General features: G+C 39.7%; 1 protein-coding gene across 1 annotated transcript in view; it reads right to left on the bottom strand.

The window, feature by feature from the left end:
- Positions 1 to 362: 362 nt before the first annotated feature.
- TNRC6C (trinucleotide repeat containing 6C) overlaps positions 363 to 14,719 on the bottom strand; it is a 39,330-nt gene continuing 24,973 nt past the window's right edge. The window contains exons 13-20 of the mRNA XM_010075591.1: positions 13,079 to 13,246; positions 11,900 to 12,091; positions 11,609 to 11,752; positions 8,821 to 8,937; positions 6,251 to 6,445; positions 4,814 to 4,884; positions 3,932 to 4,071; positions 363 to 1,110 (exon numbers count right to left, since the gene is read on the bottom strand). Of these exons, the coding sequence (XP_010073893.1) occupies positions 750 to 1,110; positions 3,932 to 4,071; positions 4,814 to 4,884; positions 6,251 to 6,445; positions 8,821 to 8,937; positions 11,609 to 11,752; positions 11,900 to 12,091; positions 13,079 to 13,246 (1,388 nt within the window). The 3' untranslated portion in view covers positions 363 to 749. The remainder of the gene's footprint in view (positions 1,111 to 3,931; positions 4,072 to 4,813; positions 4,885 to 6,250; positions 6,446 to 8,820; positions 8,938 to 11,608; positions 11,753 to 11,899; positions 12,092 to 13,078; positions 13,247 to 14,719) is intronic.

Genomic DNA, 14,719 nt, shown 5'->3' with positions numbered 1-14,719 from the left:
CTGGATTCAAGTATTTGCATGTTGATATGTTGGGTTTTTTTGTGTTTTTTTTTCCTTTTCCTTTTTTTTTTTTTTTTTTTACTTTTTATATTTTTTGGGATTAAAAAAATGACATGAAAAAGTAATGAAACAAGGGTAATGTGCATAGGCAGATCCATGGGAGTAGTGGACACAGAGATACCCCGACCCTGCCCTCCCTCCCCCCTGCTCAACCTGTACAGTCAAAAGTTACCATTCAGATTCATTACTTTTCTGTACCAATGGTAAATATCACACTTCACCCTTTCTGATTATTGGGTCCGCCTCTGGTAATGTGCATAATAGTCACAGGCTCATTTTAGATAGGCTTTCATTTCCCCCTTCCCCCCCCAGTTGATAAAATAACCCTTTCCAGCCCAAATTCTGAAAAGTGCCCTTCATGATAGACCTATTCTAAGCAGCTTTTATACTTTGTTTTGAAAATCACCATACAAACATAAAAAGACGACATAAAACAAAAAGCCATGAAAAAAAAAAAAAACAACTGTCATTAGCATGTGACACTGACCAAAAGTAGCCCATACTGTTTCATGAACAGTTCACAAGGACTTCTGTTGCGTATTCGATATAGGACAGAGGTACTAAAAAGGGCTGCCAGTCTGATCTGTTAAAGCTGGATTCTTCATCAAGCCCGGGACTGGAAAGGGTTACAATTTTTATTTTTCCTTTAGTGCTGATGATTGTTATTTCCATTTTGTTTCTCTAGTTTCCTAGATGGACTCCCCACTGAGAAGATCACCCGGAAGAAGAGTATTCAAAGGTGTCGGGCTTCCGATAACTCTGCCGTCATCGGTGCTCGGGGGTCCCCAAAGGCTGCTGGAGTACTGGGGCACCCCCCCCCAGAGCAGGTCGCTGCTCCCCTTGCCCCCCAGGCAGGGGGTGTTCCAGTGGCCGGCGTCGCTGCGCACCAAGCCGTGGGAGCTGCCGGAGGAGCCCAGGCGCGTGGGGTTGCTTCCAGTGTTGGACTGCCAGCTGGAGGTGGGCGGCAGCGGCTGGCCTTGTGCTAAGAAACGGTTGACTTCTTCTTCACCAGCAAACTCGGCCAGGATGGTAGTGTTTCCCAGGACACACCTGAGGACAGGAACAAAAGGGGCAGCCACATGAAACCAGGGGTGCAAAGGGTGCTTCCGGAAAAATCCAAGATGGGCATAAATCCACTTTCCTCCAAGGTGAACCTGAGATGAAGATTTATGCCACATCTGCTCACTTTCCGCAATCCCCATCTCTTGAACAAACACTTCTCCGTCCTACTTTCTATTGACCTTTCTACATCCACAGGCAAAGACACAAAGCCATGTGCATGGAGACCACCTCGTTTAACTAACACGCATCTCAGGAGGCTGCACTCTTTAGGCACAAAGATACAACCACACCAGCATTATCAGTCACCAATGACGCTGATAATGACACACTGATTAAAATACATTTTCAAAAACTATTCTCTTCACATTAATTTGACATCAAAGAATATATTCTAGTTTTTAAATCCTGCAACTGATTCAACCATTTGCTGTGTGTTTCAAAATCAACTAACCAGGAAATAAGTCTCTTTTTTTTTTTTTTTTTTTAATTTTTAAATCTGCCAGATACGTGAGCAGAGTAAAATTCAGACACCTTGCACCTCAGGACGTCTACAGCCACCACCCTTGATGGTAACTTTCTAGTTACAGCAAAGGTTGAAATCCTGTTTCTAAGTCTGTGCTCAAGCACCTGATAACACTGCCTCCTTCTCCCAATTTTACTTTTGCATAAATGTTGGAGCTTTTATTATGTCCAAGCACTGGGCAGAGGGACCTGTAGCAATTACAGCACTTTGCTTTACTGAAAAAGATAAGATACAAAATATAGATCTGACAAGGCATCACAGGATGTAGCAAAGCAAGCTGTGGACCAGGAGGTATGTAATTCCTTCTCCTTTTAAAAATATCCTCAGAAGACTTAAAGACTCAGAAAGATCAGTGAATCCTTCTTTTTTCACATGTAACAAACAAGTGTGCTTTCATGCCTTTGAAGATCTTATCTGTAACGTTTAACATCAACTCTTCAATGTACATTCAACTCTCCTGTGAGTCATGCGTATTCCTGCTTTTATTCGAAGATATACCGGAAACCCACTGGCTGTGCTGGGAACACAGTTCCCACATCTGTATTCTGAAAACTGATTTCAGTGCAGCTCACCACTCAGTGTACAAAGCTGAAGGTGTTTTTGTTTTTCTCCCATTTCCTGAAACCTCATTTTTCTTTAATAGTTGGTTTAAAATTAATTTCCTTTGTATATGTTTGACAAGAATAACTCCATGACTAATGCAACGGATGCAGAATTCTTCCAAGAACCTAGCTTTTATTTTCTTCTAGAATTTATTTTGCAAGATAAGATCTTTTAAAGAAGAACGGAAGATACATCTACCCGCCCAAACCTCCAGGTTCTTTGTTTTAGTTCAGTCTCACCTACACATTCCTCATAAAATCTTAAATTAATTTTCAGAAAGTATTAATCACTGCTGCTCCTGATTTACCCAGCAAAGCAGCCCCACACAGCCAGAGATGGAGAATGTGAGCAAGCTGCTCTCCTACCAGATGGAACCTGAGACTGCTGGCTCAGTGATGTATTTTCCAGTGATCAACTCCATGTAAACATTTATCTGTGAAACAGATAGTGGCTGATATCTCTTAGAACTCTAATACTGTCCTGTTGGCTTCCACTAATCCCATTGTATTTTACCCTTGTCACCCTGCCAGCAAACCACACACATCCCTAGCTCAACCCTTTTCATTCAGAAAGGCCTGGCCTGGCCTTGCCAGCAGTTAACTATAGTTATGCCACAACCTAGTAAAAAACCAATTTAAATGGAGGCCTTTCAGATCACTGATAATATACAGATTTAAATTAAAATATTTAGAATAAGCACCTACCTTTAAACTGACATATTAATTTTGCCTTTGGCATTTTTTCTTTTACCTGATGCCTATAAACTGATGTAACTAAGATGGGTCAATTTTTCATCTCCAATTGTTCTGAATGCTGCTTCGTAATAGTAATTCCATTAATTAAGGAATGGGCGACAGTTAAAGAAGCAACATGGTCATTAACATTATTATTGTTACTACAATTCCTGCTAACCAGGTTTGTAACGGGAAAGTAGTTGCAACTTGACATATGGAGTAACCATTGCTCCTGAATCTCCCCAGGGAAGGCAATCAGGCCAGCTCTACAGCTAGTTCCAAACGTCGTTTCTGCTATGATCAGTGCTTTTCATTATGCTCATGCTATAACCTGTTGATAAAGAAAATTGTTTTCCAACTCTAAGCACCCAAGTATTCTTTTGAAACATCAGTCTCCATATTCTTAATCCTCCCTAATGTCACTGATTTTAACACTCAGATTCGCCAGGTCTCGAGCAGCATGCCAATTAGTCCCATGGATTTTAAAACACCTAAAAAGCACATTTTGTTGTCATGCATTTCTTTCAATTTCTTTCATAACTCCTTTAAAAAAGGTGACTGACTTGAACACATTATTTATCACCGTTCTGTCCTTCCTGTTGCTCTCTAAGCTAAAACCCTGTCTCACGCTCTCCTCTTCTCTCTGAGCATCCTTTGAAATTCTTATCACATCTTACAAATTCTTCGCAGTCTTACAGGTGACAGATCCTTACTTGAGCACATTATTAACGGTTAATATCTATTATCAAGTTTTTTAATGACCTCTTATTCAGTAGCGTATGAGCACCTAGCCCCCAATTATTTTCTCTCTCTCACTCATTAGGTAACTTCCAAAATCAAATTAAACTAACTAGTGATCAGTTCTGAGTTCTAGCAAATAAATGCCAAAGAAAATAGTTTCTGAGATAAAACTGGCTCATAACAAAGGAAAGAGAGAGCAGAAACGTACATATGCAGAGACTTTTGGGCCTTGGCTGCTTCCTCCTTGGAACTGTATCGGACCACAGCATTCCCTTGCGTCAGGTTCAAGTGGAATGTTATTAGAGGGCCATGTTGCAAACACAGTGTCCGCAGTGTGGAACCATCAATCTGGTAAGAGGAAAGGGGGGAAAGGTTATCTGTCTTTTTTTATTATTTTACTTTAAATGTTTGTTAACTAAACAAGTTTAAAAAGCTAAAGAGTAAGTACAAGCAAAAGAAAAAGAGTTTTTTCTTCTATAAGAAGAATTTAATTACAGACTTATGACGTTCTTCATTGAGCAAGACATCCTGTCTTTTTAAGACTTCCCTACAGTCCAGTGCACAAAATTTCCCAATTTAAGTGATAAAAATTATATTTATCATTATAAGTTCATAGAAGTCCAGAAGTAAGTCAAAGGAAAAACACATTGGTCATAAAGATAACTAAATTTTCCCAAGATTAATTTGATGTCTACATTCAAGGCTTTGTGGCTTATGTTCTTCCTTGTGAATGACACCACATAGAGGATGCAATGATTTGACAGACTTAGGAGAAGAACCAAAAAAACCCCATAGGAAAAGCAGATTTTACATCTCTGTATCTGCTTTAAAACATCATTCACCTCCAAACTTACATATACATAACTGGTGCCCAATGAATGACTAATTGCAGTCTTAAAAGTTCACCCTTGATTTGACAGCACTTTGAAAACTTAACAAACTCCCTGTAGAAGACAGACACTTGTAATAAATGCAGAATGATTATTTGCCGTTCAAATGAACCAAATGGCCACGGTTGATAAATGTTCGTTATCATCTCTTAAACGCGAGAAGTCTCTTTTCATAACTAGTTGTGCCGAATTGTATTCACCTGGGGTGTGAGGTTTCGAAGAACCAGCCAGCTGCTTGTTCTCCCTGAGCTGTCAGTACTCCATGCAGAACCTACAATGCAAATGCCACAGCAAAATATTTTATCATGATACGGAGAGCACATTGCAAGAAGAAAACTTATTTGGAATCAGAACATACTAGCAAGCGTTACTGCTATGGAAAACAAATCCTACAGCAGCTTCCATGATTTATTGTCTTCTTTGGAATGAAAGCTTGCTGAATGAAAACCTGCTTTTGCTACATTTCAGAGATCTGTGGCATTCTTCACATTCCCACAATAACTGTTTGAAAAGTAGTGGATGCAGGTCTGACACTGCAACAAACCGTATCTTCAGGATACATTAGAATTAATCTGGAAGATACGCTTTAAAAAACATTTCAGATGTCCAAGCTCAGATTGCTGCTGGCTATTAAAGATTTTTATAGCACTGCAGCATTGTGCTATCTTGCCAGTGATAGATTAATGTACACGACTTATTCAGAACAGATATTTCTGCACTGACAACGTTCTGATAAAAGATACAGGGACGTAGCCAACAAAACCTGCTTTTCCAACTTCAGCCTGGTGTTTACAATGAGAAACTGTACAAGCTTGATATTTACGAGCAGCATTTGAGAAACTACAGTACTTCTGGAGTCACGTGCGTGACCACACTCAGGCTCCAGAGAGAATCCTGGCATCAGCCATATCTGCCCACCAGGTGGGGTTTTGGCAAAGAAAGCAGATACAAAATGAATGCACGAAGAGGGAAGAACATTTAATTCCCAACTTGGTGAAAGCAGATCAATAAAAGAGTCAGCTTTACAAAACAGGTGTAATAGTTTTGAAGCTGACAATACTTCACAAACATATTATTTATATTTATATAGCCATATCCACAGTTTCTCATATTTGTACTTAAGCAAACCAACATCTAAAGAAAGAGCCTGCATGAAAACATTATGACATTTTCCGAGGGCCCTGCAATGCCATCAGGTCCTAAACACTTCACATCCACGCTCCAAAAATGTGTTCCATGTTAAATTCCACGGGCTGATTCCCTCATCTGGAAGCCTCGTAGGCAGTCATAGACCATACCACAAAACAAGAAACATGTTTAACAGAAATTAAGGAAATGGAAAAAAATTTCTAGTTGGAGCGAAATTATTTGGCAATTCCTACGTAAAATAAATTCCTACATAAAAAAAAAAAAAAGACCACCTGAAAGATGACAACTTCATTTATAACTTATCCTAACTAGAATAAACAGGCATGAGCTTCATTCCCAAAACAGACACGCTCTACTTGTACTAAATCTCAAATTTCTGGAGCCTGATACACAGCCATGGGGTGCCTCACTATTGGAACACTGGATAAAAGCAAACAATGATAAAAAGACGGCACTGTGCTGTTATAAAACACAGAAGTCAAGAGTACCGGAGGAGTAAGAGCTGGTCCAGCCCAGGGGACTGGCACCCCATGTAGATGATGGCTTGGTGTTTGTTAAGCCTGGAGGCGGTCTCGTAGGAGCAGTAGTGTTTCTGGGTACCTTCCATAGTTCATGGGATAGAGAGGCTTGTGTGTGAGAGATTGGGCCAGAGGACCACGTAGACTTGATGTCTGACAATTTACCTGCACAGAAAAATAAACATACATTTGTGTATTTTTAGTTAGCAACAACTGTTAAACCAAGTCGGATGGGTCATCATGAAACTTCTGCATTGACTGTGATATTCTTCGAACTTTTCAGAAGATAAAAGAATCTGTACCATCCAGTGACAGACATCCCATTGCCTTTGAACCTACATACACTAGTATTTAGATTTTCAAATAATTTTGTATTTAACAAATCTCACAACACATGCTACATACACAGTTCCCTTTTTAAGATCTCCTACTATTTTGCTTTCTCATAAAAGACAATATAAAAAAATACCAGAAAATGGACTTAAGTATTTGAAATCTAATTTCATCAAAATTATAATGAAACACTTCAAGATTGTCTCTCTCAAAGTTTTAATAGAACTTAACCACTTTTTCTTACACAACTCATTTTATCTAATATAAAGTGACCAGTATATCCATCTGTTCTTCTGATATAATATTAAAATTCCAAAGATCAAAGACCAACAAAAGTTGTGTTTCTGAATATTCAAAGTAACAGATACCCTTGTTTCCACATGGCTTTGAGAAAAAATGAAGTCTTCAGAAGATTAGACTGCATCACAACCTGTCACTCTTTGTAAATTTTTACTGTTCAGCTTGTTATTTCCCTGATCAGTTTTCAAACTATCTTACTACTCTCCTCCTGCCAAATCAGAGTTTTAGAAAACAATACAAAACCCAAGAATAACAAATACAGGTTAGCATCCAGAGTGGCAGACAAAATCGATTCAAATGACAGATACCAAAACAAACCCCTTTATTCACCTTCAGACTTACACTTCCTTGCCTTTCTTCCTTGTACCAACCTATGTTGTGAAATTAGAGTCCAATTTCCTTGCCCTAGCACAGTCCCACCGTCACTAACATTAGCAGCACAGGTTTGACTGGAATGGGCTGAAATGGCCACACCACTGCATCTGCTGCCAGAGCACGTGACACTGGGATTATGCGACCTTAATGCTTTCGTGTTGGTTGCAGACAGCAAGAAAATACTTGCTCTGACAAATTTTAAGATGCAAATATCGCGTTTTAAAATCAGATTTGAGCTAGCAGATCAAGCTTATGCTGAATCAGTTCTTTGCATGAGGCAGCCACTGAGGTTATTTTTAATTAGCCCTAAAGCTAAATTTATCAGTCACCGAATCGCAGCCTCAGTTATAAACACACACCTCCCAAACTGCCTCCATTTATCTATATAATTTAACTCAATAATTTTATACCAAATTGTAACAATTTAAGTGAAAGAGCAACCACCCTCCCATCTTCTTGCAAACTGTAGCAGCAAAAATAATTTGATAATTATGATGAAGATGTTAATAACGGTAAAATGGCAGGGGGGAAGGAAGAAAGTGAGTTTCAGAACTCAGCCTGCGATGCAGCACGATACATGCACATTACCACAGATAAGATGTTGCTATGTCACTACTTCTCATGGGATTAAAACAAAGATTAGATGACACTGAAAAAAAAATACAAAGCAAATAAAGCAGAAATGCATGGCAGATAAAAGAAAAGCAAGCTATTCCTTTCTTCTCCCTTCACTGGAATAAACCCCTTCAAACAAGTACTTTTTGTTTTGCATTCTGCAGTCTAACCTGGGGGTTGCACCTTCCTTTATTCAAAGCAGTGGAGGGTTTTCATTGATTAGATACAAAAATGCTAATACAATCCATACAGCAGCCCCAACACATCTTTATAATGGGGCAAACTGGATATTTAGGCAGCCAGTTTGCAAGCAAAGTTTCCATAATTTGCAGTAAGGGATGCTACAGAATTTATAGCTCATTTAAAAGAATGGGGTAATTATTTAACCCATACACAAGCTCAGCCACATAGAAGAGCATCAAGCTTTGGATTGACTATCAAAAGACATTTAAGACCCCCAAACCCAACCCCTTCAGAGCCATGCAGAGTACCTCCTTGAGGTACCACTAAACTTTTTCCTGAGCTGAAGATGGTTCACTTTTAACAGTGAGTTTTTTAACAAAAAAATTGTATCAGCTCTTACTTGAAGGGTCTAGCAGGGGTGTTTCTACTGAGGTGCTAGGCTATATGCCTCCTCAATGTCGCAGAGGAAGCAGTCATTCAGAGATCTTGATGCCAATACAGAGTTACAGCATGTGGCACCAAGTGGAACAAATACATTTTTGCTAAGCACAATTCCAGGCATACCATCCAACCCTCACCACTGCAGAGCTGCCAGGAGAGCTGCCTACCCAGCACAGCAGTAAAAAATATGCTTCTGTCTATAGTAGCACTACTGGAATAACTGGGAAAGCACTTTCTAGGGCCTTTTCTCAGAATGCAGAAGGATGTGAAAGTAGAAAGGCCATTTTTCGTACCTGCAATGCTAGGTGCGGATGCAATGCTGCTGAAAGAGCTACTGTAGCCGGAGGCACTAAGCGGCCAGGCACTCGATGAAGGCAGCGTGGCATTCTGAGATGATGTTGGGGATGACCCTGCAGAACCAGCAGAGAGGCAACTAAGAAAGATGGGCATAATGATGTTTGGTGTGACATAAGCAAATCTGTTACGTGCAGAAGTCTTTAGTAGAAAAGAAAGCTGACACAGTAGCAAATGTACTAGCGCCTGTGCAGATGATAAATTCTGCATTTCCTTTAAGATATGTGATGCTCAAAAAATCAGTGTTAAACTGTTCAGTCTCAAGGAACAGGCTTCATTTGTAAGGGTGCTCTGATGGCTGACTTAAGCAATGGCAACTGTAGATGAACAAAGATGTGTATGATAAACTAACCTCTTACCATGGGTGATTTGTCTCAAATTACTTGAGGTAAGCACTTCTCCTACATCCTAATGCCTACGAACATATTTAGATTTTTGCAGACTTTCAGTAAAGCTAGGATATATTTTAGCAATCTCTTTTTAAACTGATAACATTAAAAGAAATAGCCTAAAACCAGCTTGGTAAATAATTTACAGTCTGAGGAGCTATCTAAGCATACATACAACTTCCTTACTGGCAGCAAATGACAGAAACTGAACATAAAATATCTTCATTATAAAGACCAGAAGAGCTGGAAGTATTCTCTCTAGCCACCAACAAAATTAAGTGTGTACCCTAGGTGACTTATCATTCCTGACATACACAGATGGATTGTGATACTGAAACAACTTTAACTGAATAATAAAAACAGGTGAGTTATTTGGAAAGGAGCGTTGTTCTGAAGTAGAAGGGAGGAATTAAAAGGACAATCTCATCTCTCACATCTCAATAAAAACCACAGGTTATATTTTCCACTGGAACAGCAACCAACCAAACTTCACCTTATCCAGACTCACTGTGCTCTGAAGGGCACCAATACAGACTCCGGTCTCAAGCAAAATAACTATATCAAGGCCTTCTCTGGAAATAATCTGTTCCCCAGGCAGGAGTGAGGCAATTACACCAGATTCAAAGACCCATATGCCCACAGAGCTGAAACTGTTCCCGATTCCACGTGGTCAAGACTTCCAGCTCATAGCAGCTGACCCTGCAAAGCTTCATTAACAAACAGGGTACGACAAAAATCAACCCAAAAGCTTCTGGTTTGCCTGTTTCTAAGTGCACAGTGCAAGGACAGCATAGCCTGTACTTCAAGCTGCGGTATTCAAAGCCAGAATTCAAAGCCTCTGCCTGGCAGCATGTCGTGAAAGCCCCAATCTCACACGGAGGGGTACTGACAATAACAGATCATTTTACCTAGGGGCAAACACCTGGGTTATACGAGCATGAAGAAACAGATTCAGCAACTACATTTTGTATTTAAATTGTATGTTAGCAACCTAAAAAGCTAACGAGGAAAGGAAGCATCCACGGACCCCAACAGTCACTGCTTTTCAGAAGGTTTTGGCTCTCGAGGGCCTGTTTACCTCTGCGAAGATCATCTATACTGACCCTCTCTGGGCAGTGTAATTATTTCTTCACTCCACAGTTAGATTACACACCAAAGGGCTAATGTACACTTTCCTTCTCTAAGGAAGGCAGGCCTGCAGCAGGTATCATCTAGCTTACAGGCACAGCTCTGCAGGGCCAGGCTCTTGGCCTGAAGGGAGTGTTTCTCGGGTGCACCTTGTCTGAAGTGTGATCTAACCATCTAAGTTGCCTGCCCCTTGAAGTTCACTTGGGTTATTAAAAGTTAATTCAACATTACTTATGCACACAAATACTTCATGTTTCAGCTTAAATAAAGATTGCTTTCTGGCAAGAGCCAACTGAAATCATTCAGGGCAATGGAAAGCCCTGACTCCTTACTTCACGGCTCACATCCCTCTGCCCGAGTCAATGACCCCAGAGCTGGAAAACTGTTTCAAGGGTAGTTCTGATGTACAATCTAAGCAGGTATCACAGATGTAACTACTAGAACAAAATCAACCTATTTAACCCCGACAGGTCCTTCTTGACAACCTGACTGCTATTCCTGCGCACATTAGAGTGCTCTGACAGGGTGCAGATAACCTGCCTATTTCAGCATGCTGATCGCAATTAAACCAAGCCATCCTTCATCCACTTCCAGTACACCTGGTTAACAAGTAGCACAGTCCCAATAGTTCACTATTTTAGAGAATACCCTTTTAATTCTGGAGTAAGCACTGCCAAGACAAAAGGAATGGAAATGGCACCGGGAAATAGCAGATTACTAGTCAATTCCCTGTGTTTTCTTTGATGGTTTTGGGGGTAAAACAGCTCTAATTTAAATTGCTGGTTGATTTTCTAACAGAACTACAATTAATTAGCGTGACAGAAGCCTGCCGCCTCAGCAACAACCGTGGAACTCTTGTATCGTGTCCTCTGAGTGTTTTGCAAAGTGTATGTAAGAGGTTGGTCAGTTTGGAGAGTGAAATCTTGTTGAAAAATGTGTTGCAGGTTGCAAAAACTTCCAGTGACCACAGAATGTTATATTACATTTCACAGCCTTTTCCAATGTAAGAATATTTACATCTCCATGGAAGATCAGAAACTTCTTAGTCCCATATTTAAATCAAGTATTTCTGGATTTTCAGTAAAAAATTCAGAGCAGAAGCATTATTAGATGAGGATTACATGCAAAAATATACTACATCCATGACGTGAAGCCAACTTGGAAAGAAAAAGGAAGTATACATAGATGTGAAAGTAATTTGTGTGTTTACCTCCACTCTTGAGAAGATAGCGATTAACATCCTGTATCGTGGTGTTTATGGTAGGCCCAGTTGGAACACTTCCAGGGGTAACATCAGGGTCATTTTCAGGATCAATATTCTGCAGTCCTTTCCATGGCACTCCTGGATGAAATTCTGTTTCAAATATAATAAAAAGCAGCATATATAAAGTCATAATTCTCCAAAGTTCCTGTGTATCAGAAGGCATGAGGATTCAATAAATAAAACCAACCACATGTTTTAAGGACATCAGTTTAACACGAATGCTTTGTATTTTGTTACCTGGTGGCCAGTTTATGCTGGAGCCATTGGAAATTTTATCACTATCGGTTTTGGCACGTGACCAGCTGTGAGGAACAGCTACAGGTGGACTGGCGGGCGATTCACTGTTCTGAATCAGATCATACCGGCCGTAGGAGTCATCAATGGAGGACTTTCCCGGAGGACCAATACTTAAACCTCCAGGTATAGCACCTGTAATGAATGAAACGGAAAGGCTTTGTTTAGAAGTGGGACTAATTTTAGGTATGGAATTTAATCAGTCTGAAGCCTTACTAGAAATTACAGCTGCGAGATACACCACTGGTACAACCTAGGCACTCAAGTTAAGGAAAGTTGCATTACTGCCAAAAAGAGACTACGTAATTCCAATCATCACACTGATGGTAAAAAAGAATTTGCTGAGACAGCCTACTAAGGAATACCACTGCAGGCAAGCCCTCTTCTCAGCCTTCTCTAGGTACTGATTGCTGATGGGATGGATGATTTGGAACGGCCATTCTCATGTTCCTACAAACTATCAAACAATTTGGAATAAGCAGTACAGCTACTTGCAGAATAAAAAACTATTATAAAAGAAATAATTCATGCTGCTCATAATAAAATCCAGGACACAATAAAGTTAACAGAGCATCATGTTCTAACAGAATAAACTTGGTACAGGAAATAAAGGAATAAAGGACTCAGGATACTGGAGGCATTACAGATAAAGGTGTTCAAACAGATTAGCAATATGGAGTTTGTGCTCCTGACTCCAAGGGTGGGTAATTACATAATCCATCATGCCTTTGTACAGGACTGGCTGTGAAAGGTTGGAAAAATTGTGGGAGAAAGCCAATGTAAAACTTTTTGGATTGAAGCTACACACATCTGGAGTAAAGGGAAGCTTGTGGGACTTGTTTTGCCAACCAATGGCTTGTTTTACTTGAACTCCATGTTCTGAGCAAAAAAATCCAGTATTCCTGCGTTGCACGTAGGAAGTGATATCTGCAAGCACTTCAATGCATTGCTGAATGTGACTGCCGAAATCATCTTAAAAACATCGCAGACTCAAAAGGCACTCTGTACCAACCATTTATGAGCACCTACCAAAAATAGTAACATGAGAAAAAAAAAAATTTACAATTGCACTATGACTCAAGTCTCAAAAAGCCAGACTAACAGAGATTAAATGCAGCATACCGTGCTTGCTGGAGTTCTGGTCAAGCGAAGAAGCAGCACTAGACAGATTATCCATTGAGTTGGGGTGTGTCCACTGAGGAAGGCGAGACTGGGACTGAGAAGTGTCCTTCACTGACAAACCACCAGTAATGTCCATGTTATTTACATTCATGTTCGGGTTCAGTCCAGCTGAGGAGAAATAGGGCATTAGATATCCATAATATACTGGAGGATTAAAATATGTATTTAAAAGTCCAGCTAAGGGAATTATTAAACATCGATTTTCAGACATCTGTACGTACGTGCAGTAATTTACTATGCACACTGTCAACCTGCTGTCAAGAGCTTTTGCTTTTATGGGAACACCAACGTAACTCCCGTTAATTCAGAAAACGTTAAAACTTTGCTAAAGGGGGGGGGGGGAAGATGTAGGGATAATATTTTAAAGCTGTCAGTATTTCTACTTGCAGTCTCTTCACAAGTCCCAGAAAAGGCATTCTGGAAGAACGCTCTGGAATGCTACGTTTAAACCAGTGAAGAATTTTTGCAGCATTCCACTGCTAAGCTAAAATATTCCTATTGTCTCACCAGCACACCCCCACGATGTCTGCCATTTTGCTAGTAACATTTTTTAAATCCCAAACAAAGCAACTAATTAAAAGGTCATATAAAGAGCTGCTGTTCATCAGAGCAGGTATTGTACTATCTGGGCACATATTTTGTATACACAGAACAAAATCTCTCAGGCTATATTTAGGGACTAATTTTGACATGCTTCTGTGACACAAATCTGGGTCCTTTTTGATATATAATCCCGAATGTGAGCAGATCACAGGAAGCTTGAGATATGATAAGAACCTCCTAGACTTAGGCTTTTAATTCAAAAATTCTTTTGTCTTCTGATGCTCCCTGCTATAACAGCTCACCACAGCAGTCAAAATTACCTTCTTAACTGCTGCATGGTAGATAAAGCTTGGCAATTCTATTATACACAGCATAAAGAGAGTCACAAAGAGATTAAATTAATTCCTTTATGTCATAAATGAAGTCTGTAGCATACATTAAACAATCACAGCAAACAGGTCTGAAAGGTTGCTCTGCTCACCCTGTCTCAAGGCCAAACCGATTATTTTGATATCAATCATATTTGACAGAGCTATGTCTAACCTACCAGTGACGAAGATTTCAGAAACTTCTCAGGTAATTTATTCCAGTACTCTACTCTGCTTAAAGCAAATAAGCAATCCTTAATGTTTAACTAGATCTCCTTTTGTGCAAAAGTTTATTACCTCTTGCATTAGCCACATGCAAAGAAACTTCTTCAAATCTTTTACGTTTTTGAAAATTCCTGCATGTCTCTTAAGTCTTCTCTTTAGACTGAAGTGAGCAGAGGATTTCATTTTCTCCTTAGCAGTCACGTTTTTTAAACATCTTATCTGCACAACACCCTTTCTGCATTCCTTCAAACTGATCCGTATCTTTTTTGAAATACATTGACCAAAATTGATGCCTTACCAGTGCTGATTAGAGTGGAAAGATGACTTTGCATGACTTCCAGATGATATTCCTGCTCATCAATATCACATTCTTCGTGTATTTTACAGCATGATGCTGTCAATTTATATTTAGTTCATAAATAGCAACATACATAGGTAGTTAATT

The sequence above is a fragment of the Pterocles gutturalis genome, unplaced genomic scaffold (genome assembly GCF_000699245.1).
Source record: "Pterocles gutturalis isolate BGI_N339 unplaced genomic scaffold, ASM69924v1 scaffold38721, whole genome shotgun sequence".
Classification (NCBI taxonomy): domain Eukaryota; kingdom Metazoa; phylum Chordata; class Aves; order Pterocliformes; family Pteroclidae; genus Pterocles; species Pterocles gutturalis.
This window is presented reverse-complemented; position numbering and strand designations above follow the sequence as displayed.